The sequence below is a fragment of the Neopelma chrysocephalum genome, unplaced genomic scaffold (genome assembly GCF_003984885.1).
Source record: "Neopelma chrysocephalum unplaced genomic scaffold, ASM398488v2 Primary Assembly neopelma1_22b, whole genome shotgun sequence".
NCBI lineage: Eukaryota > Metazoa > Chordata > Aves > Passeriformes > Pipridae > Neopelma > Neopelma chrysocephalum.
In genome coordinates, this window is record NW_020897690.1 from 12,771,611 (window position 1) to 12,794,795 (window position 23,185).

Sequence of the window (23,185 nt, forward strand, 5' to 3'; positions counted from 1 at the left end):
GGTTTGCTGTAACAGGAGTTATTTTGCCTCTTTAAGGACCATTCCTTGCATTGACAAAATGCCGTACATTTACCATGACTAAAACAGGGCACAAGAAAAGCCAACATAAACACAGCTCACATAATGACAGATATCTCAGAGAGCCCCCTCCTCCCCCCATCAACACACCATGAGAAGAAGAAGCCATATGCTTTCACCTACAAGCACTGAAATGCTTCTTCAATTACTGTTCGGATGACATGCTGAGCTGTGGTATACCCTTCTTCTGCCCTGGCTGTGGGGTTTCGCTTTTTGTTGTTTATTAAAATTGAACTAACAGAGGACAGGGAGCAGCAGAAGAGGCTGGCAGCTCAATGCCACACCGAAGGGTTGTCAGCCTGTGTGCTTCAGATGAATGGCTCTTCTTGTTGCCACCTCTGGGATATCAAACCTGCATCTCAGAAGTGCTGATGAGGCCCAGTGCTTTGGCTTCTTCTGGTGTTAGCCCACTTTTTAGTGTCCTTCTCACTGGGTGGTCATGAATTCCAAAAGCAGGAAAAAACAAAAACAAAAACAAAAAACCAAAACCACAAAAACAAACCAACAAAGAAAATGCAAACAATTAGAATTGATAATTACACAAGACTTTCACCTGCAAAAAACCCTGTTAACATGCAAGCTCAATCAAATCAAAAGTTGCTATGTACTCAGGAACTCAAGTTCAGAAACACTGAGTAATGCCCTATGGCAAATCCATGGGAGCATCAAGCACTCAGCAACTCCAGTCAGGCAAAAAGACATCTGTCATTTGACATTTAGTCAACAAAAACTTTTAAGGAAAAATACCACAGCATTTTAAGATTTTTTTCTCTGATATTATATCAGTTGATTTTCAGTTCCTAGAAAGTATCATCTGCCCTATTATTTTATAGTTTTATAAGGATCCTTTTAAAAGTCCTTTGCAATCTTTATAGGGCTCCATTGAATTTATCACTATTAAATCCTATGAGACCCTTAAAATGCGTGAAAAAAACCCACCCCAAAAGGTAGAAGATTAAAAACTTAACTACTTTATAGTTGATTCAAATCATTAAAACTACTGTTTTCATACATGCACCCCTTTCCTCTGTAACATTCCCCCATATGAGCACTATTTGCGTCATATTTGTCATTAGTAGTCTGCAGCATTTTAGTTGAATTTAAATGATAAATCTAGGCCAAAATAGTTTTTCTTAATTTTATATAAAGTATTCTGAATGTTAGCCCTGACATAAAAGTTTTAAAACTTGTGATTGCCTTTTTTATTCAGAAACAAGTGACTGTGTGACTGTACACATTGAGCATCAGTGTCCTCCTAGTTTTACTGGTGCCATGATTTTCAGGTGGATGGGCTTTAATTCAAGATGCAAATTTAGTGTTCACTCCCCATTTTGATGATTCTCAAGTACAAAAAGCCAATTGAGAAGCTTAAGCTGCATGCAAAGCATAAACAATTACTTAATGTTGAACAGAATATAGTTGGAGCCCCAAAATAGTGAAGTCTGGAGGCAACTAATCTTAGAGAAACCAATTGCAAATAGTGGTCAAGGACTTCTTGCACTACTATCATTTAGCACAATTAAGACCTCTAACTTATTGAGATATTCTGTTCATGTAACTGAAACTGGGTGGTCACACTCAAGGGTTAAGCAGGAGTGAGACAAGGGAATGGACTGGCATAGAAAACACAGGAATAAGATAAAGGAAGAATATGGTGTATTGAATATTCGATACCATGCAGGTAGAATGAATGTGATAATATGTTTGATAGTCAAACCACTTTGATCAGTTACCAAGGTTAATCAAATGAGCTAGAAATGCCACATGAGTAGTTGTTCCTCCATTATCAAACTCTTAGTCAAAAACTGTTTTTCGAGGCCCACTCCTTTTCCCTACAGTATTTGCATGCTTATTAGACACCACCAGGAGTCTGCACGGCAGCTTTTTATGATACCCAGTTTTTCCTACCATATTCATCAGCAACATCTTCCAAGCTTACAATACTTAGCTTAAAGCACTACAGGGTTAAATGCAACTGATAAAGGTAAGATTATGAAAGACTAAAAAAGTACTACCACAAGAGAAATAAACTTAAAAAAATGCTCTGGTCTTCTTGGTGAAAAATACCCATCAAGGACTTCTGAGTCAGTCCTCATCAATGGTACCCTTTTTGACATCTCAAATTTGACATCCAAATGTCCATGATGACAAATGTTAATTTCTAGACACAAGCTGTGAAATACCTTAGGGTCTTAACTTGGATCTAACATATTGCAGTAACCTAAGGTTTTAAGGCCAGCAGTTAGGAGAAAACAGCTCCAAACAGTGTAGGACTTTGATGGTCATAATGATACTGTCAAGAAAATAATTAATAAAAAGCACAGATGTGAAGAACCTTTACAGTGACAAAATAATTCCCACAAAAACTGACAGCTGCTGACTTGTATAAACTAAGTGGGTGGGGCCAAATAGTGCAAAGTACGGTGGCTACTGGCAAGATTAAAGCTGTCCATCATCAACAGGCAACTGGAAGGATAACAGCTGACAGAATCATGGTCCAGACTCAAATGAGGGAATTCTTGTCCCTACAGTGCAACAGACCGGTCTGACACAGATGAATCCACTTGTAATTTGAAGTAATATGTATAGATGAAGGTAGTCTGATAAAGTGTCTCTTTATATAAAAGTTATACCTAATATGTATAAATTAGTACAATTACAGTACAAATTACAATTTCCTCATCTGAAGATACAATGGATGGGTGCAGTAGTATATCCATAGTAGCATAAGAACAAGCCCCACCATTCTCTGCACTGGCTTGTAGAATATGGAGGCTTGTGGGTGATGAAGGCAGGAGAAAGCTGAATTATCTACAGGAGCAGGGAGATGGGTAAACCTTGTCCTGACATTCTGCTTAACAGATGTCCTCAGTCATTTGTCTATTTCCTCATAAAGTGCTTGCTAGGGTTCTTCTACATCAGGTCATGAACACAGTCATCAAAACTGAATGCAGAGAGATATTTTCCTTCCATGTTTTACAGGCAATGCAAAATTGCATTTCTCAAACTAGATCTTCACTCTCCCTGCTTCACTGAACTCTGTCGTGTCTCTAACTGGACTAGACATAATATCTTGGCTTGTAAAACTCTTGGCCTGCTGCAGATCACATTAAACTGAGTTATGGAATGTATTTTGGAGGCAGTGACAATAAAAATAAGACTTTCAAATGACCTTTTAGGTTCTTTAAGCAATTTTTAAAACACTTGCTTAAGAAATATAACATAGAAAGAAAATAACTTTTACTCTTGTCACAAGCAAGGCCTGCTGAGATCCCATAACCAAGAAACTAAATGTTGTTTTTCTGGGGTCAGAGGATATGATACTCTTTGTTAATCATGAAATCTAGAATTTTATTTGATATCCTGGCAGAATGCAGTGTGCTTATGATGAACTCGATGAATTTGACTCTGCCTGTTGGATCAAAATCTACACAGATACATAGCCCTCACATTACACTGGAAAAATTTTAAAAAAGAGTAATTAATTCCCCAAGCATAGCTTTGTTAGAGAATATAATTATCTAGGGTTTGGCTGTGTTTTTAAAGAGCAAATATAATTTCTAACTTCCTCTCTCCCTACCTTTTTTTTCTTAAGACTCAACAAACAGTAAAGATCAGTCTGCCTGGCGCCCTTTATTCATGCACTTGCAATGGCTTCTGGTATGTGTGTTTACATTTGTAAGAGTTACTTGCAAAGCAGAATAGATTTGACCATTCTCCCGCTCAAGCGGTCACAGAATGGGTGTCCTTCCTATTGCAAAGATGTGGCAGACACAGAGCTTTCCCACAGTCCCAGATGCAAAGGTAATGCAGCTGCTAGTTGCTGATTTGGAACAAAGAAAATTCCACATGTCTGTAAATTACACAGCAAGGACAGCAGGAAGGGCAGATTATATGAGACAATACAGGCCAGCTCCATCACCTCATTTCATTTCATGTATCTTAGTTTTCTTTTGTGTTACCTATCCACACCCACCTTGCACACGTAGTCTATGTTCTCATATATTTGCATTTAACATATTCTCTTGGACTTTACTCCAATGAGTCCAGAATGGCAATTTGCAACTCAAAAGTTCAATCCAGACAATCTTGCTCATATTTTCTTATTTTAATCCTTTTCTGTCTTTGCATTTTTATGCCACTGTCTATATAAGTTATACTTATGTTTAATTATGCATATATCGTTGCTGAATATGAGTAGGCTTAAATGCTCAATAGAAATACTAAAACACTGTGTATAGAGATTTTCTTCTGGGGATTTGTAGGTGAATTTTTGGATTATATCACACACTTCTCTGAGAATTACAGAAGACTGAAATGTGGTCTCTGTCTGGGTCAGCCACATAGAAAGCTCACGGAAACAACACATTATTATGTATTACTACTGCCCTGCAGCTTTGCTTTGAGTCCTGTCAGCACTTCACAGATGGCACAAGTCTCTCCTAACAAGAAATTCTGTATTCACAACCACCTCTGGGTGTAACTTACGGTGGCTGTGACATAAAGAGGAGTATAGCAGTGGAAAATGACAAACTGGCACTTCATAAGGAAAGCCTTACTTGTTTTTCATCTCCAGGTGGCTTGTGTTATAGGGACAAAATATAACATTGCTTTAGAGAACCTGGGTTGCATGAAGAGCATACACGTTTTCAAAGTAATATTTAATATGTAGTTGAAACTGTTAAAGTTTCCAACTTCATGTATTTCACAGATCATCATTTACATGATCCCAACAGTAGAGCAGAAAAGAAGATTTTACTCTGTCCTTGAAAGTCTTCTGTGACAAAACCCCCTTAATTTTCAGGACTTATGTGAATTCCACTATAAAGACTTACTATTAAAAGCAATCCTGCTGCCACCTCTCTCATAATTTCTCCCATTTAACTTCACCAGTCAGAAATGATTCCACTATTAATAGGAAAAGCATCAAGAGCATAAAGCTCATCAAGAACTGAATCTGCATGCAAGCACTATATACTGTTTTCAAGACCAGACTAAATATTAATAATGCACAAGTCAAAAAAAGGCAGGAGATGTGATACAAAAAATAAACCATTGAAGTGTTTCAGGCCTGCAACCTTTACATTCCACCTGGAATTTTAAAATGACCCACTAGAAGGGTAGATCAGGCTTATGAACATGGAGATGTCTCTTGGAGAGTGACTTGGAACAGGAGTGTGACCAAGTTTGACCACCCAGGATCTGTGGAATGCAAATTAATTATCCCTGTTAGAAATCCACTCTGGGGAATAAAATAGTAAAAGGCAGCATCTCTACAAACCCATCAGATTAAAAATAACTGTGATCAAAACAATCTTGTAATTACATTAATTGGCTGATGTTATTCTGCCTAGAGAAAGCCATATATATGCATACAAGTATTATTTCTTGGACATAGTGCTGGGGGCAAGATAAATGCAAAACAGCTTTGTGCGAAACACTTTTGTTCATCTTCTAAGGGAGACTTTCCTCCAAACACTTCTGACAGTCACGTCCACGCAAATCCCTGCCTTCCCAACCCCTTCTGCTAATCTACTTGGTGGCAGCAGAGGGCTCTCTTTGGCAGCTGTGGTAGCTCCAGGCTGCTCCTGAAAGCCACAGGAGATCGTTCTGTTACTGCACTTCTTTTGTAAGGCAGTCTGCATACCCGCCTTGTACTTCTGTGCCTTTTCTCGTTCTCAGATGAAGTGCTTTGCGTAAGAACTCTGTGATTTTGTCAGCCAGATACTCACTGCTGGTGAGTTCTTACTTGGATGCTGAGAATCATCGGCTTTCAGGAAGGAAGGATAATGTAAATAAGGAGTAAATTTCTGACCAGAGATAAACTTGAAGGTCACTTTAATATAGAAAGAAAGCAAACAAAATACATATCCTATCAACTTTGGACTAACGGTGGGCAACTCAAAAATACATATTTTTTTTAATACTTAAAATTTAGATATCCTAATTTTGGGAATGAATCCCGTGTCAAGAATTCAAAAGCCTTTACCTTTAAAATATGTCCATTAAAATGAAAACAGAGGGTAACAAAGATGAATTCACTGATGCAGTGAATGGCAGACTGGCGAAAGTGAAGCCAGCAATTTGTATGTCTTGTAAGATGCAAACAAATGAAGTAAAGTTAGTTTTTTCTACAGAACTACAATTGACAAAGTGCCTAAACTGTATACCATAACAGAAGTATTTCTATAGAAATGTCAGTGCCAATAATCTGTGACCTGTGTACATGAACAGCTTTATTTCCTACATATAATACTGACCTCACTTGCTCTTTATCAGCTGCTCATCTCCTGCTAGTTTTTCCCACATTACCTTCAGCATGCCCTTTCCTGAAATTAAAAAAGTGCCATTTGGCCAAGAAAAGATGGCCAGACAAATTCTAGCACTTTTAAGTCCTTGTCTAGAAGCCCATGGGAATCTGCATTTGGTTCTCCCAGTGTCAGTCAGCACAAGGAGATGCCAATGGTCTACCTATGCTGTAAAATCCTGCTGGGGGACAGGCTTCACCTGGACAGTCCCATGATGTGACAGCCACTCTGAAGTCACTAGGACTACCCACTATAGCAGCAGTTTTCTCCTTGTTCCTAAACCATGTCCTCTGTGCTTGGGTAATGTAACATACATATACATGTGAATGTCTGTGTAGCGTTCATCTCTCTCTTCTCCCTGTGAACTAAAATAAACAGCGATAAAAGATAGGTATTTTTTGTAAACATTGCATATTTAATTCTGACTTTCCAGATCAATGCAATGACTTCTCATCCTTTTTTCAGTTGCCGTATTAAAACTGCTATGCAGTTTTGAGCAAATACTAAAATCCACAGTATCTCTAACACTGGTACTGGAATCTAATGTAAATCTAAGGAATGACTTATTGTACAAGCTGGGTTAATTTTATATCTGACTTTATTTATTTAAAAAAAGTAAAAGGTGTTTCAATCAGAAAGTTTGAGCTAGGAGCCCCAGAAGAAATAATTTCTATCAGAATAAAACTCATTCTAGAAATGACTTACAGATTCCTCTAAAATAGTAACTGGAAAATGAATATAAGCCTCTTTTACGAGCAATTTTTCAAACTAGATTTTTAAACCAACGTTTAAAAAAACCTTTTGTTTTGAAGGCTACATGATGTAGAACTGTACAGGAAGATTGCAAATATCCTTTGTGGTGCTGGGACCAGGCAAACACTCTTGAACAAACCTTGAGGTATGAAAGATAAAGTATGAAACTCATGGAGACTGCCAACAAAATATATAGGCACTATACATTTGAACACTCAAAAAGCAGAATGTCTACTCCTGTCTGTCAAGATCAGATATCTTAAAAGAAAGCTATAACCTCTCCCCCAAAACAAACATAGTAAAGTAGAAACTGAAAACTCATAAATAAATGTGTACCAACTTAGAAATGGTATTAATATCAACAATCACAATTATATATGTCAATATGTCATCAATTACAATGGACAAAACTGAAAATATGCAACCAGCTATTCAGCCTCATACTGTAAATACATACACTGATTTACAGCTATCAAAACTCAAGCGCTATGGGTTACGCAACTAATAGTTTAGTGGCTAATGGTTATGCCACATAATAGCTGGTATGGTAGTATTTGGTCAAAGGTTGGACTTGATGAACTTGGAGGTCTTTTCCAACATGAATGATTCTATCCTCTCCTGTTTGTTCTCCCATAGCTGTTGATGTTGGCTTCTGGCACAGATGAGATATAGGACTACACAGACCTCACCCTGCTCAGGTACATCAATTTCTACAGCTCACTGTAGTCAACTGCATTTATTATTCATTCATTAACTATTATTAATAATTTTAATTTATTGTTAGTGTTTTTATTTATTGTAGATCATGGAGTTTAGTTCTCCAATTTCTGCAAAGATCTTGCCATCCTAAGGATGAAAGAATGTATTACTAAAAAGGCATCCAAGACACTAGCTATCTTGGTATCTAATAGAGATAACCTTCCAGCTGCCAAGCTTTGTCTCACATTCTGTTTTCATTCAGTAATTACATTTTTATTAACTTCAGTAACTTCTGAAGGCTCAGTGCTTTTTGTAAGAACAAACAGACTTTGATACTGAATACCATCAGTGATACACTTACTTTTTCTAAACATAAAGAGTAGTTCCTTAATATGCATCACTCACTAAATTACTCTGCCCCCTCCTCTAACTCCTGATAGGATCCAGCTACTAAAATCCTAAATAATTAATTGCAAATTCTAAGTGAAGTTGCTTGCCTTTAAAGCATTTTATATAGATTTTCTTTTTATAAAGTTTTCATTTTTTAAAAGTATAATTTCCATTAACTCCTGCTTTTAGTCAGGCTATAAATACCAGAATAGTCTCCCTCCTGGTATTTTGGCACTTCTGTATCTTTTCAAAGCCAGAAAAAGTAAGTGGAGAGGTACAGAAATGAAAAATAATGAAAACCAAAGAAAATAAGAAGAAAAGTTAAATAAAGCACCCTATGAATGCTCAACAAAAAATGCACACCTGTGGATTCAAGTATCTCCCATGTAGTATTTTGTTTGCTTACAAATATGTTTATTCCAAATCAGCACTGCATGCATTACCAAAACTTGTCTAAAGCTGGTCTCCATGCCTGGTCCTTTGGCAGAGTTCTTTCCCATGTTTTGGCACCTGATGATAGCATGCTGATTCCTATTTCATTTTTACTGAAGGTGAAATTTAGTATGAAATACCCGACCTTGGATGTTCTGTAGTCAAATTTAATCCACTGACCCTGAGTTTATTTGTCTAAAATGCAGATAAATTTGACTCAATTCCTATCTCCTCCATGGTCCACTCTTGTAAGTCTGATGCAAGATTACTTGGGTGGTGCTTCAGATCCATTTCTGCATAATGACTGTAAGAATTTTTTACTCCCTGCAAGCTATTATGCAAATAAATCAATAAATTCTTATGAGATTTTTCCATATCTCAAGGGTTTGTCACGGGGTATATTATTAGGCTAACACGTGATTTCAAAGCCTGATAAAAGAACAAGGCATTATCATGTCTCTCCTCTCTCTTTTTTAAACATCACAAATAAGTTTGATCAAGTTATCTCCTTCAAATATTAGATTAAACTGATATTAGATTAAATTAGATTTAATTATTATCTGTTCCAAACCCACTTCTCTAACTGAAATCTAAAGCAGATTTTCAATTCTGATAAAATCTATGAGAAAAAAGACTGCACACACATACAAACACTCTGAGATAAAACCATGTGTGGGAAAATGAGCCTCTTGCTCTGCAACCTCCCCATGTAGTGTCACCAGCAGCATCCAATAAAACCATCACTGTGCTACTCACCATCAAAAATCAGTCACATTCAGGTCTTACATTACAGTTTACCATTCAGAGTCAGATGAAGACGTAGATACAAACAGCGCTGCCTAGTCAAGCCATCTTTAAAGAGCTCTTTCCCTGATGCAGTTACCTGCTTGTTAGAAAGCCTGAGTCAGGATCCCCACTCTTTGACCACTGCCTTGACTTTAGGGAGCCCGAAGATGCATTTTCAAGCATGAATGTTGCTAATAATAACAATTCATAAAGAAGAAGGAAAATACTTGTACGTTCATGTTTTAGCCTTAAGGTAATTACTAGTCAGCTGGTCTAGTTTTACTACCTTGTGGCTTAATCAGCATTTGAATCAGATAATGAATCCTTAGGACTGTTGAATTCTTGGTCCTTTTTCAGAACCTTGCTATGGTCATTCACAGAGGTCAGAAAATAAGCCTGTTTGGCTCAACATTCACAAGTGTTGCTCTGCACATGCCAGAATTACTGAAAATATCTTCCATATGCTTATTCATGGTTATTTAACTGAAGTATGATTTTTCGTGGTGCTGATTCATAGGAATTGTATCATTCTCCTGAGACAGACCCATCCAGTTCAATGAGATCAACACAGAGATGGCACCTCAGCAAGAGTCTAAACATGAGAAGACTGATTTTCTGTTAAGGGATGGATATTTAAATAAACAGCCAGGACAAATAAGAAAACAGCATTATCTTCCTATTTTCATAGAATCATAGAATATTCTGAGTTTGAAGGCACCCATCAGGACCATTGAGTCCAACTCCTGGCTCTGTGCAGGACACCCCAAGAATCACACCATGTGCCTGAGAGCATCATCCAAATGCTTCTTGAACTCTGGTAGCATTGGTGCTGTGACGACTTCCCTGGGGAGCCTGTTCCAGCGCTCAACCACCCTCTGGGTGAAAAACTTTTTCCTCATATCCAACCTAAAGCTCCCCTGACTCTAACTTCATGTTATTTCCTCGAGTCCTGTTGCTGGTCATGAGAGTGAAGAGATCAATACCTGTCCCTCTGCTTCCTCTCGAGAGGATATTGAAGACTACAATGAGTTCTCCCCTTAGTCTCCTCCAGGCTGAACAACCCAAGTGACCTCAGCTGCTCCTCACAAGGCTTCTCCTCTAGATCCTTCACCATCCTTGTGGCCCTCCTTTGGATGCTCTCTAATAGCTTAATATCTTTCTTATACTGCGGTGCCCAAAACTGCACACAAAATTAAAGGTGAGGCCGCACCAGTGCAGAGCAGAGCAGGACAATCCCCTCCCTCGACCAGCTGGTGATGCTTTGCCTGATGACCCCCAGGGCACGTTTGGCCCTCCTGGCTGCCAGGGCACTGCTGACTCACATTCAAGTTGCCATCAACCAGGACCCTCAGGTCTCTTTCTGCAGCACTGCTCTCCAGCCTCTCATTCCCTAGTCTGTACACACAACCAGGGTTGCCCTGTCCCGGGTGCAGAATTCAGGACTTTCCCTTGTTGAATTTCACATGGTTGGTGATTGCTCAGTCCTCTAATTTGTCAAGGTCTCTCTGCAGGGCCTCTCTGACCTTGAGGGAGTTGACAGCTCCCCCCAGTTTTGTGTCGTCTGCAAAGTCGCTTAGTATCCCTTCCAGTCCTGCATCCAAGTCACTTATGAAGATGTGGAAGAGCACAGAGCTGAGGATGGAGCCCTGTGGAATCCCACTAGTGACCAGTCACCAGTCTGATGTTATCCCATTCACTATAACTCTTTGTGTCCAACCTGTGAGCCAGTTGCTCACCCATATTTTCCCTTACGGAGTTTTGGGGGGGCTCTTTAATTAAATGTACTTAAGTAAAATTTGTATTTTATGAATGATACTGCTTTACTGGTCTTTATGTGTCTTCTGTTGCCTCAAAGCTGCTGTGGTTCTAAGACATCTTTTGTCTCCCCCATTTTGAAACAATTGGCAGAACTGGTTGGTTCATCGTGGTGTGAAACTCTCATTTAGCAACGTGACTTTCTAAGCAGCATTATTTATAAAATTTCTTCTCTTACTTCTGGTAATCTTCACAGCAAACTCTCCTTATCTACCTTATATTAATATTTTTTTAATGCAGCTCTCTGTACTAAATAACATTCTTTCTTGACTGATTTTTGAAATCTCAGTGGTGTCTTATACAGAGGGTTTGATTTTTATTTTCCCAAACCTACTGGTGCAATGCCTGTAATATTGTTTTGTAAGCTCCTAGAAATTAACTTCAGCAGTTGGATTAACTGAAATTTGGACTATCAAATAGAGTGATACTTAAAACTTCCTTATCCCAACTTTCCCTTGCACTCATTGTTTGTTATGGCACCATTTGTGAAGGCTATCCTAACCTTGTAGGAGAATCAGGCAATCCTAATTATTTTATTTTTTATTTCTTTGCTAAGTTGAAAAGATCTCCATAATGTTATTAAAAACCTTCCACTTTCAATTTTAAACCAGCAGAAACTTCCCATTCCGACTGGTCTTGAAGCTATCTTTGAATGATTACCTTAGGGTGATAGAGCATTTCAGTTTCTGTGGCTTAATGAGTCCTGTGGTTTTCTGATGAACAAGTACAACTGTAATGTTTTCTCATATATAATGTCACTCCACTGCATCTGGTAGGCAGGTAACTGAACACCTGTCATAAGGCAGTGACTTCCAGTTGGTAACTGTACTTCTAATTGCCAAATTTTATCCTTAAAACCTTCCACTGTGTAAAGGTCTAACACAGACAACTTCTCTCTCTTCAGATCATCACAGGAACTCAGTTGTTATGCACTTAGCATATTCCTTAGACTTCTGTAATCCACTTCAGCTCCCACTGAACAAATTCCTTCTTACCAGGTCTCAGTGAGCTTCAGTCGTATCATGACTTCTCAGTGACCTTCCTATCTCCAACCAGCACATACACATGTTTCCATTTATCTTTTGTTGGATGACTCACTGACTTATTCCTCCTTCCATTTTACAGTTCTGCTGCTTTCTCTGAGCTTTCAAACTCTTTCACCTCATTACAACCTAACTAAGCTCTCTGCATACCAGATACGTTCATACTTCTCAACAACCACAAAAGGTAAAATGGTTCAAATGAACATGTCAAAATGTCTCATTTTCCCATTACAACTACTTCCTGAATTGAACATAACCTTTTCCATATTCCTGTTTCTGTTTTCCCCTAGCTATAAATGACCTGAGTTGTTTTCTTTTTTTTACTTCACATTTTTCCGTCTTCTTTAAGGCAAAAAAATCCCTTGCCAGTGAGAACCTTCTGCCTGAATCACAGGAAATGTTTATAGTGCAACTGCATATAAATCTTTTGGGTTTCTGATTTTGCTAAAAACATATTTCGGTTCATGTTCACTAAAATCTTTGCTGAATGCTAAGTAAGTCTGACAAGATTTCCAGTTCTGCGCTGAAAGCAGTGAGACATATGCAACCTGATGCACAGGAAAAATCATTCCTTTCAAGTGAATTCCTCTTTGATTGAATACCAGGCTCATGGCAAAAGCCAACAGATGTGCATGGGAGCCTGAAGATTGAAGGTGGTGAATCAAACCCATCAGAAAGCAGGGTCTCTTTGCTCTGCAGACAATAAACATCATAGTGTTTGCTTATCTAAATCACTAAGGTATGACTAAAAATCCATTTTCTAAAATGTTTATGTGTTTCTACCTGAAATATCTTCTGCTCATTTATTAACTCACATCAGGCATTTACAAGGGCTGATCTCTGTTCATTTCCTGGAGATGCCTCCTGAGTGGAGGTGCCACTCAGTGCACCTGAGTGTATTTTAGAGCTAATCTACTTCATTAGTTCATCATCCAGGTATATTGACTATCTATCAGAGTAAAATAGTTTAGTTAAGATATTCTCCTCCCACACTTCTGCCCATGTCAGCTGAAAGGGACACTAAACTACTGGACTTTATGTTTGTTTTGAAACTGCCTTTTAATCCACTTTAGAGTCTCATCCAGATCCTGAAGAAAAAACAAGCAAAAGAGCTGGATTGTATCATGATTAATTACAATGGAAATCAGTCCCAGCCTAAATATTTACTGAATGTTTAACCTCTGTTAATGTTTTTACTGAATATAAAAGAAAGTTCCATTGAAAAATATATAGTATTTTTATCATCATTACCCTGTTTTGTTTTCCCTGCAGCAAGTGCTTCCTTGGGAAAAAAGTACTTTTGATATGTGTGTGCATGAAGATAATGTTGCTAGCAGAGGAAATATCTTATCATGGGATACACCACAGAAATAGGTAAACATACAGGAGGTTTATTTCATATGCACAAGCCAACTGGGGCAGTCAGCACGTGCAGAACACCAGAACTGTGTAGGGAAGTGGGTAGCAGCAGAAGGTGATGCCACAAAGAGGTAAGGCACAGTGTATGACAGAAAGTAAGACAGACAATCCAGTGTCAGCTCATTTTCTTTGCTTAGAGACTGGCTCATCTAACCATAGTGTCTATTTTGCCTTTGCTCTTGCCACATGCAGAAGTTCCTTTCTTAGCATGTTGGGGAAAGTGAATATGCTTTCAGCACATGCTAGTTTATAGCAATACCAAATGTTTTTGAGCACCCATTATGTTAGAACAATTCCACAAAAAAGAAAATCTGTGTCATTTTTCACTCACTGTTGTTGACTCCTCTTTGTCCTAACTTCCAAGAAATGCTAAAAAGATGGATGGAAAGGTAGTCAAAAAGCCACATATGGTGAATGACATTAAACACTAAATCTTATGTTTTTTGGATACTTATCCTTCTCATAGTAATTGCAGTAGTCTCTGCACATGAGGGAAAAAAACAATCCAGAAAGTTCATCACCTCTTACACATTGTATTTACTAAAGCACGAAACCAAATTCCTCAAACTTGGGTGCTGCAGCTCAGCCCCATGGTCACACTACACCATTGAAAGACCACCTTATAAATGTGCTACCTTTTCTTCCCAGTGGAAGTTAAACTCCTCTATAACCACTTTGCAGCCAAGCAGCAGTAGACATTTTGTTTTCAGGGCTGCGGAAAGATAGCACACAGCACGAGAGAGAAAGATTTTAAAAGGTGAAATATCTCAAGCTACTTTTTGCTTTATGAATAAATTCAGCTACAGATACAGCTATTAATCTTTATGCCAGTTCACCGTAAGTTATAGCGTTTTAAGCAGTCTCCATTTGAGGTCCTGACCTAACTTCTCTAGTTACGCGTAAGTACTGTCATCAGCTCTGAAGTACCATAAACCATTCTTCTCTTACTGCTAAGGACATTTCAAGTTCTGTAGAAGACTGAGCCACCCACTGCACACAACATTGTTTAAACAACAGTAAGAGGAACACAAGCCAATCATAAGTACACACTCAAGCAACTATGAACTACCAATGCATGTCTGCCTACTAAAGGCCTGGTTCCTACACTGATATACATAAATATTTGCATGTTTGCTTATTTTGAGAAATTTAATAGCCATATACTCACATGACTTCCTATTTGCTCGTGACCGCTTCCTCTCTCTAGGCACCGCTCGCTGGCTTGGCACTTGGGTGGCAGACTTCACAATGCGATCCATGATCTCATCCGCTGCATCATCTGTTGCGTTTGGTGAATCATCATTGCCAGCGTTCCATGAACCGATACGGCCTGGAAAAGTCCAGCAAGTGAATTAAAGGGAAAAGAAGACAGTAAGTCTCTTGAGTCACTTTGGTTTTGCGATTGGGTTTTTTGGGAAATTGCAGCAGGTAGCTCAGTCATCACAACTTCAATTTGACCAAAGAAGACTTTTCCTAATGGAGAATATTTCTAAATAATACCCTAGACTCTTTGCTGTATCAGCAGAGAACCAAGAGCTTAAAAGCAATTATAAGGTGTGTATATATATATTTTTTTTTTTCTATTCCTTTCAGCCTCAGAGTCTTGCTTTTGACTATACAACTGGCAAATGTCTGCTAGAGGCTGCCTATAAGCCAAGGATGACTAGTGTGTTTCCCTCTCCCCTTGTTACACAGATACTAGAAGACATGGCACATGTTAGGGATTGATGCAAATCAGAAACACAGGTCCTTAGTACCAAAAGAGAGACAGAATAAATTTATGAGCATTTGTATCCCAACTTAGTGCAAAGGAGACATGAAAAGACCACGAAGTGTTGTTTGACATGTCTCATTGTCCCTTTCACAACAAAGAATTCACCTGTCCTGGTTAGAACGGCTGGGACCAATTCATCCCTGGATGGGTGTAACCCAAAACTGTGTATTCTATAGCCTCCATGCCATTTCCCAAAAACTGCTGTCAGTAGAGGCCTGCAAGGTGGGAAGATGTTCCTGTACCCTTTTATGGAATTCCCTGCTCTGATATCCTTATATGGAATTCCCCGCTCTGATACCCTTATATGGAAGAGGGACTGAGCATCCGCATGCCCTTTTATGGAATTCCCTACTCTGAGGGAGGGACTGAGCACTCCCGCCTGAACTGGAGAGTATATAACTGGGAGTTTCAGAGCCTTGGGGCTCTCTCGTGGGACCCAGAGGAAGACAGCAGACCACCGCTGCTCCCAACCAGGCTGAGACCACCACCCTCAACTGGACTGCAATCACCACTTCTGACCAGACTGCAGCAGCTCTCCCACCAGCAGGTTTATTCCCTCTCCCTTTGCTTTGGACTCGGGGGTGGGCCAAGGTACACCACTTTTGTTCATACCCCAGGGTGCTGGGTTTGTACATTTGGGTTTTGTGGGTTAAAACCAATTGTCTGTCTGTATAATTGTACTTATTGCATTATTTTAATAAATTGTTATTCTGACTTATAAATCTCTCTTTTGAATTGAGTTCATTTTGCCTTGCTGGTTAACTTTTAAACCAGCACATCACCTTCTCATCACAAAGCTGTATGTGTTCTGGCACAACTGCATTTGCTCTGTTAAGAGCAGAAAAGGAAAAGCCGTTGGCAAGTTGAAAAGCTAAATAAGCAATTTTGGTTAAAACCATGAACAAACAAGTGAGCCATGTTTCCAAATCCAAGGCTCTGGCACTCCTAACTCCACAGAGCTCTGCGTGACACATCTTTGGGTTACTTCACTACTGACTGCTGTTCTGTGTGCTTTTTGTTTTTAAAGAATTTAAAGGCTAGTGTGCTGTGTGAACACTGACAGTGAGCTTTGCAAAAGCGTGGGTGTAACAGAATTGCCAAAAATCACTAACGAGGCCAATCTATATCACATCCCTGAAGTCAATAAACAACAGCTTTGATTAGGCCTTTGCTCTGCTGCTTGTCTCCTGGCTCTTGTCAGGAGCAGTTGTATTACAATAGGGCTCCTGACAAGCTTCTGTCTGGCTCACCCATCTTCTGCCTCTGCTATTCTTCAGGGGAATACAAACAGACTCTCACAATCAGGACACACGGCTCATTAGCATTCAATAGATTATTTCAGCTGTTCAGCTTGTTGCAGTGCAGCTTGAAGTATTTCATCTTTGTACTTCAGTTAGCTGACTTGCTTCTTAAATTGGGGCTGTGAAACCTCTAAATTAGACAGAATCATGGTTTCGAGCCTTAATAAACTACACACACAGAAACTTAGTGGTGGATGCTCTGGATGTGCAGTCATACCAAAAAAAAGTCAGGAAAGTGTAAGATATCCAGATGTGAGGGAGAAGAAATACCAAAGTAGGAAACTGAAGACTTGAATTTTGGTGCATCACCTTCACTCCAAAACCATCTTCCACGAATTGCAGGTACAGAAGGGGTGAGGAGAAGGCAAAAGAAAATACCCACTATCTTTGCAGTTTTGGAGGGAGGTGGTTAAAAGATTCACCATCTTTTTCCTATCTATTTTCCTCTACCCAATCATTCATTTTATTAAATGCTGCAAGGTCTTTTAGATTCAATTTGAATTGCTACTTTCTATCTGCTTCTACTGAAAATAAAAAGAAAGTCACATCATGGATTCCCCGGATGCCCCATTTTGCTTTCATGATGAGAACAAGAATAAAAATTGGGGTGCTAGAGGGCAGTCATGCTCATGGTGTGGGGAGAGGTGGGAATTTCTGCAGGCTTGGACTCCTAATGCCCCCAGGCACTACTCTGTCTGTGATCCATGTGTTAAAACTTCACGCAAATTCTTCTACATCCTCATGCCCCAAATTGCCACTTCCAGCATGAAAACACCACTGGGGTGTTCTCCTTCCCCTTTGACCTTTTCTGCCATAAGTGCCATGCATGGGGGCCATGACCCATGTTTGAGCCACCATGTGGCTGCTGTACTGCAAAAATCACAGAATCACAAATAATATTCTGAGTTAGAAGGGACCCACAAGGATCATCAAGTCCAACTCTTAAGTGAACGGCCCATATGAGGATCAAAACTACAAACCTTGGTGTTGTCAGCACCATGCTCCACTCAGGAAACTTGCTGGCACTTACCTCGGCTGGCCCGGCTGCGAGTGCGGACGCCGAGTGCCATGGTGCTTTCCCCGCCAATGGAGGAGGTCTTCAGCACAGCCTTCATGTTCTCGTGTTCAGCAGCGTCCTCGGCGTACTGCAGCCCTTGCGGCTGGCTCTGGCACGGTGGTGAGCTGCTGGAGAACTTGCCAGACTGTGGGAGGAAATGGATTTGTTGTTTCAACTGAAAACAGCATGGAGAATAGGCCAGAGTCTTGACTGTGAATTGCAAGGACAAAAGTGCCCTCCAAGGCTTGGTTTGGAGTGCAGCTATTCCCAAAAGATCCCAGCAACAGTTGCTCCTCTCCCAGAAGCATGTACCCTGACCAGAAATAAATCTGAAACAGGGTGACAGCAGGGAGCAGACACAGTCAGAGTCAAAACAGATGCATTAGCTTGAGCTTTGTCCTCATGTCTGAGAGTAAAAGGTACAAGGCAAGGACTTGCTTTGAAACCTTCAATCCAGACTGGGCCTGATCTGGGGTCAGGCATGACGCCGAGGGGGACAGCATGAAATCCAACACAAACAAGAAATTGCTTTTTTTTCTGTACAACTTTCAGTAACAGGGCAAAATGGGGACAGTGGTATAGAAAGAGATACCTTTTCCTCTTGCCTCTCTGCCTTGATGCACAGAAAACTCTCAAACTGCTCTAAAACACAATTATCTACAAGTAACGTTAAAATACATTACCAGTAACCCTGAAAAAATCTCTGGTCCCAAAACACCCAGCCAAATTATTTCAGGGCCAAAACACAAAAATTGCAGTCAGCAGTTAGAAGAACAAACAAAACCTTACAAGAGAACGAGGAATCTGCCCTCTGCTTCCCTGTCACCACGACTACATGAAGAACAACAGCAGCTACATTAGCTGGGCACGTACAGCGTGGGGATGCAGCAGCCTCACCAGTTACTGAAAGCAACCATCTAGGAATGGATGAGAACAGCAGAAATGGGTACTTTCTAAGGAGAAGAGCTTGCAATACTAGGTTGCTCTCCCTTCTCAGACTGCCTACAAAGGGCTGTGATGGTGGTATTCACCACTATGCTCTTATCTACAGAAAGGTCAGAGCACATTTAAAATACAGTCCTGGCTGCAGAAAATACCAACCCGTTGACAACAAACAGGCATCAACAGATAACAACACCCCTCGGTACTCTCAGTTGTATCAGCCTAGCATCAGACACTGAAATACATCTTCTTTCTCCTTTTAATCTTTCTTACTCTGACTGATTCAGCACAGATGAAAGGAAAAGTGCTGCATTCTCTTCCTCCTCTGCATAATAAACAACATTAATTATTCACTTGGTGGTATCAAGCCAGGCAGTTAAAGGGATGCAAACCTGCAAAGCCTTTCTGTCAGAGAATGGCAAATAGGAAGAAAAGACTGGGCCCTACTTTCAGAGCTTTGATCAAGTCCCCAGGGCTGTCAAGGCTGCAAATTGAAAATGTTTAATCTGGAAATTAATGATAGTATGATTCTATTTTAACATAGCAACTTTTTGGGGTAAGGTAGCAAGTTAACTGAGTAGCAAAAAAATAATCCCTACAAGGCATTGAGCTAAATATACCAGTATGAGACCTATTTTGCTGGTGCACAGTTTGTTTTCTTGTTAAAATATTAGCTTGCAACATTTTGATGCGAAAATATGCAAGTGCTAGAGTTTCACATGTGAAATTAAAAGACAGAAAAACATTACAGAAAAACTTCTATGAAAGTGCATGCCATTTTTGCATTAAGACTACTCTCTCATACAGAGTGGGTTGTAAAGATAATCAATACCATCTCAGAAAAAACCCCAAGGATAAAGCCTTCACATAACTGTTAGTTACTATTCACACAGGTTAGTTACATGTTGGCATAAACAGGCTAATTCATGTAATTTTCTTTCTGTGTTCCAAGCTATACAGCAGAAATCATCACTGGGGGTGAAGCTCTGGAGCCAGAAGTTATATTTTATTCCTTAATTTTCGGATGTTGCCATAAATTACTGCCCAAACCCCAGCTTCTTGAGCAAATGACCACCACTGTGAAACAGTGAGCAATAAGCCACATTGTTTATGTCCAGCAAATTGAAGAAAGCTCTAATGCTGAACATCAAATGCACTGCACAATAGATGCTCCTCAATCCAATAAACTGTTTTATTATGAATATAGCTAGAACATTATAGTTCTTAAATTATTTATTCACTCATTAATTTTTGACATCACCTTCAGAAGCACTTCATGATAGATAAACAGCTCACCTCTATGATGACTGAAGTGTCTTATTCTCAATTTGTACATCAAAGAAAACAATACAATTTGCTTAACATCCCTATATCCTATTGTTTTTGAACACTTCATAAAATAACACCATGTGGGATTACGCATTTTAATAATGAGTATGAAATTATTCTGATAATCCATAGCGCAAGGTAATTTATGATCCCCATAACATTTAGATCACTGATGTTTTGGGTAATGAGGATACTTTCCAGTTTAATGAAGATACATTAAGGAAACGAAATGAGGAAACTTAAAATTATTAAGGCCTCAGATCAGGATATCCTTATTCCAGAGGACAGGTATGCATATGGTTAAAGCTGACTGTAAAAATGCATTCTTATTATTGAGACAAAAAGGTATGAGAAAAATGTAATGGTTCATAGTTCCAGCTGAGCAGATGGAGTTGAGCAGTCCATACTATCTGAGTTAGAAATTAGATGTCACAGCACGCAGGAGACATGGGATGACATGCTCTTTCAGAGAACCATACCTCAGCATCCTCCTCTTCATCAGTCTGGCACCGGAAACAAAGGACACGGTGGAGAAGGACAAACAGGAAGATTTAGGAAAGACAGCATGGTCAAACCACAACAGAGTAAGAGGTAACCATGGTACTGTTTATGCAATAGGAGGACATAAAAATAGAAAACATATAAGGATTTCATTCTTTAGACAAACAGCTTGCTCCCTTTTTTTTTTAGCTAATTGTACGTGGAGTCTGTCACCGTCAGTAGGGTATGTAAAAATTTCCTGATTTTTCTTAGAGAAATTATGAACTGAAACTACCCCTAACCCATCCCGTTTCTCTCCTTTGAGTTGTGCAGTTATTTACCCACTTTTTGCCCCATGGAAACTGAGAACACTAGGAAGGACTCCCTCTCCTTTTCCCTGTGCTCTGTTCAGCACAGGGAGGTCCTGGCTGTTGTTTCTTTCAGTGCAGAGGTCAACTTCTTGGCAATTCCTTTTCTCTACCCTTAACTGCTTGTTTTAATTCCTTTTTCAAGCTGTGGCTTTTCAAATTCCAATTCAACAGAGCACTCAAATCAAATACTGAGTAGTCTTTGAATAAATGCTTATAGTTCTTCAGTAGCTGCCTGATACCTGATACTGGAAATTAAAGAGATGCAATTATTCGTTGTCATTCAGGGCTTTCACCCTCTGTGACAGCAGGCGTGTAAAACTATCTTGACAGTCACACTACATTAAATGCAATGGACATAAGAAAATATTGTGAGATATGGAATGTTCTTAAATTTGGGGATTTACAGGGAATTAGCAAACTATTTAGAGCTGTGTTCCCAAATGCCTGGGGAATTCTTCACTGGGTTGTAAGATGCCCCACACAGAAAGTTCCCGAAGTAAAACACAGTTTCTCAAGTATCTGGGCTACATGTTTCCATAATTTTCAGTTTGATTGTTTATAAAGTGCAAATATAGTCCAGAAATTTGATGCATTTTTTCATTTGTGGGTTTTGTTTTGTTTTTTTAGAAGCAGCATTCCACCAATACTATTCTCCTCCTTAATGTTACTAATACATATTTTTGACCTTATCTCCATCTCAGCTCTGATTTCTGTCTGGGATTGATACATTCTGTTCCAGAAACATTCATCATTAAAAATGAAAGCGTGATTTACTTTGGCCCTCAGTTTAGTTTCAGCACAATCTCCATAAGAAGATTAGCTGTGAGTGCTGAGCAGCACATTAACATTACTTTTTAAGGGTATGTTTTATTCAAAGAGTGAGATGCTTATTTTTCTTTGGACACAGTGGTACTAACAGAAAAACAGGCAGTGTGTTTTGCAGAGGGACCACGGCAGGTATGTTCCCTTTATATTAAAAAGATCTATTTGTCTTTTTCCCATCCCCTGGGGGCAGGGAATCACACTATTAAGCAATTCTTCTGAGGAAGACCACTGTTCACTTTTTGCCATGAATAAGAAACAGAAAGAAGAAGAAGAATGGGAAGTAAGAACATTATTGTATTCTAGTCCCATCTATCTATTTATCTGATCAAATACATCATGCTGTACATCTATCTAATAAGTAAAAGGCAGCAGGAGAGCAAATTAAGCTAAACAATACAAAAAGGCAATCATGGCAAGGTAAAATAGCAGAGAACACACATTGCAAAGACTGTGCTCCAAGCAAAAGTGTATGATATTATTACTTTATATGAAGCAAGATTTTTACAGGTTTTTAAAGTCCCAGCTGCTGGTGTTCCCGCCTAATCTAGCTAAAAGTGATTTGCTGTGGACTTTCTCTAAGGGCAATGTATGCTTCTCTGCTTGACTTTGCTCACCTTCTGGGAATTACAATTTCTCTTCCTCCTGTTCTGGGTGGAGAGCAGTCACTCCTAGAATCACTGTCCTTCTACACCCAAAGCTATTCCAGTGCACAGGAGGAGCAGTTCACCACCTCCATCATGTTTCCATGTCTGAAGAGCCATTTGCCCCCAGCAAATAATGACAACAGGAGTGAAAGTATCAAAATAAATAAATTAACTTTTTGTTTCACAAGGGAATTTGCTCTCACCCAGGTGTGTACATTCTACCTTTTATTTCATTATTCATTTCATCATTGTAAATACACTGAGCAATGGTAATAAATTAGGAATTTTTTAATATGTAATATTACCAAAAAGCTGTGAAAGAATATTGCTATACTGAATCCCACTTGCAGGCATAAGAAGTTAATTTTAAGGAAAAATTTCTGCTTGATTCTTCTGTCACCCAAGATTGGATGTTGCAGGACAATCTGAGATCTCTCTCCTTCCCTACCTCCTGCCCTCACATTTGTCCTTTAGGCTAGCATTTCTATGTGGTGGATTTGCTGTTTCAAAATATTATTTCTATTACATAGCAATTTTGGAATTGAAACTCTTAAGTATCATGAAAAGCAGAGTTTCATAAATCTGGGAGACAGATGCTTATATTACCTACTATTATTACAAATCATTAAAAAGCTCAGACTTCTTTCTATAATTGCATTTCTTCCCTATTTTGCTTGCTTGTTATTTTTAGAGGGTCTGAAATGAGTACTAACATTGGCTAAAGCCAGACATAAGGTTA

At 39.2% G+C, this 23,185-nt stretch overlaps 1 protein-coding gene across 1 annotated transcript in view; it reads right to left on the minus strand.

The window, feature by feature from the left end:
• Positions 1-306: 306 nt before the first annotated feature.
• FHOD3 (formin homology 2 domain containing 3) overlaps positions 307-23,185 on the minus strand; it is a 383,569-nt gene continuing 360,690 nt past the window's right edge. Inside the window, 4 exon segments of the mRNA XM_027680405.1 lie at positions 307-507; positions 14,892-15,053; positions 17,829-18,000; positions 20,606-20,629. Coding sequence (XP_027536206.1) covers positions 425-507; positions 14,892-15,053; positions 17,829-18,000; positions 20,606-20,629 — 441 coding nt within the window. The 3' untranslated portion in view covers positions 307-424.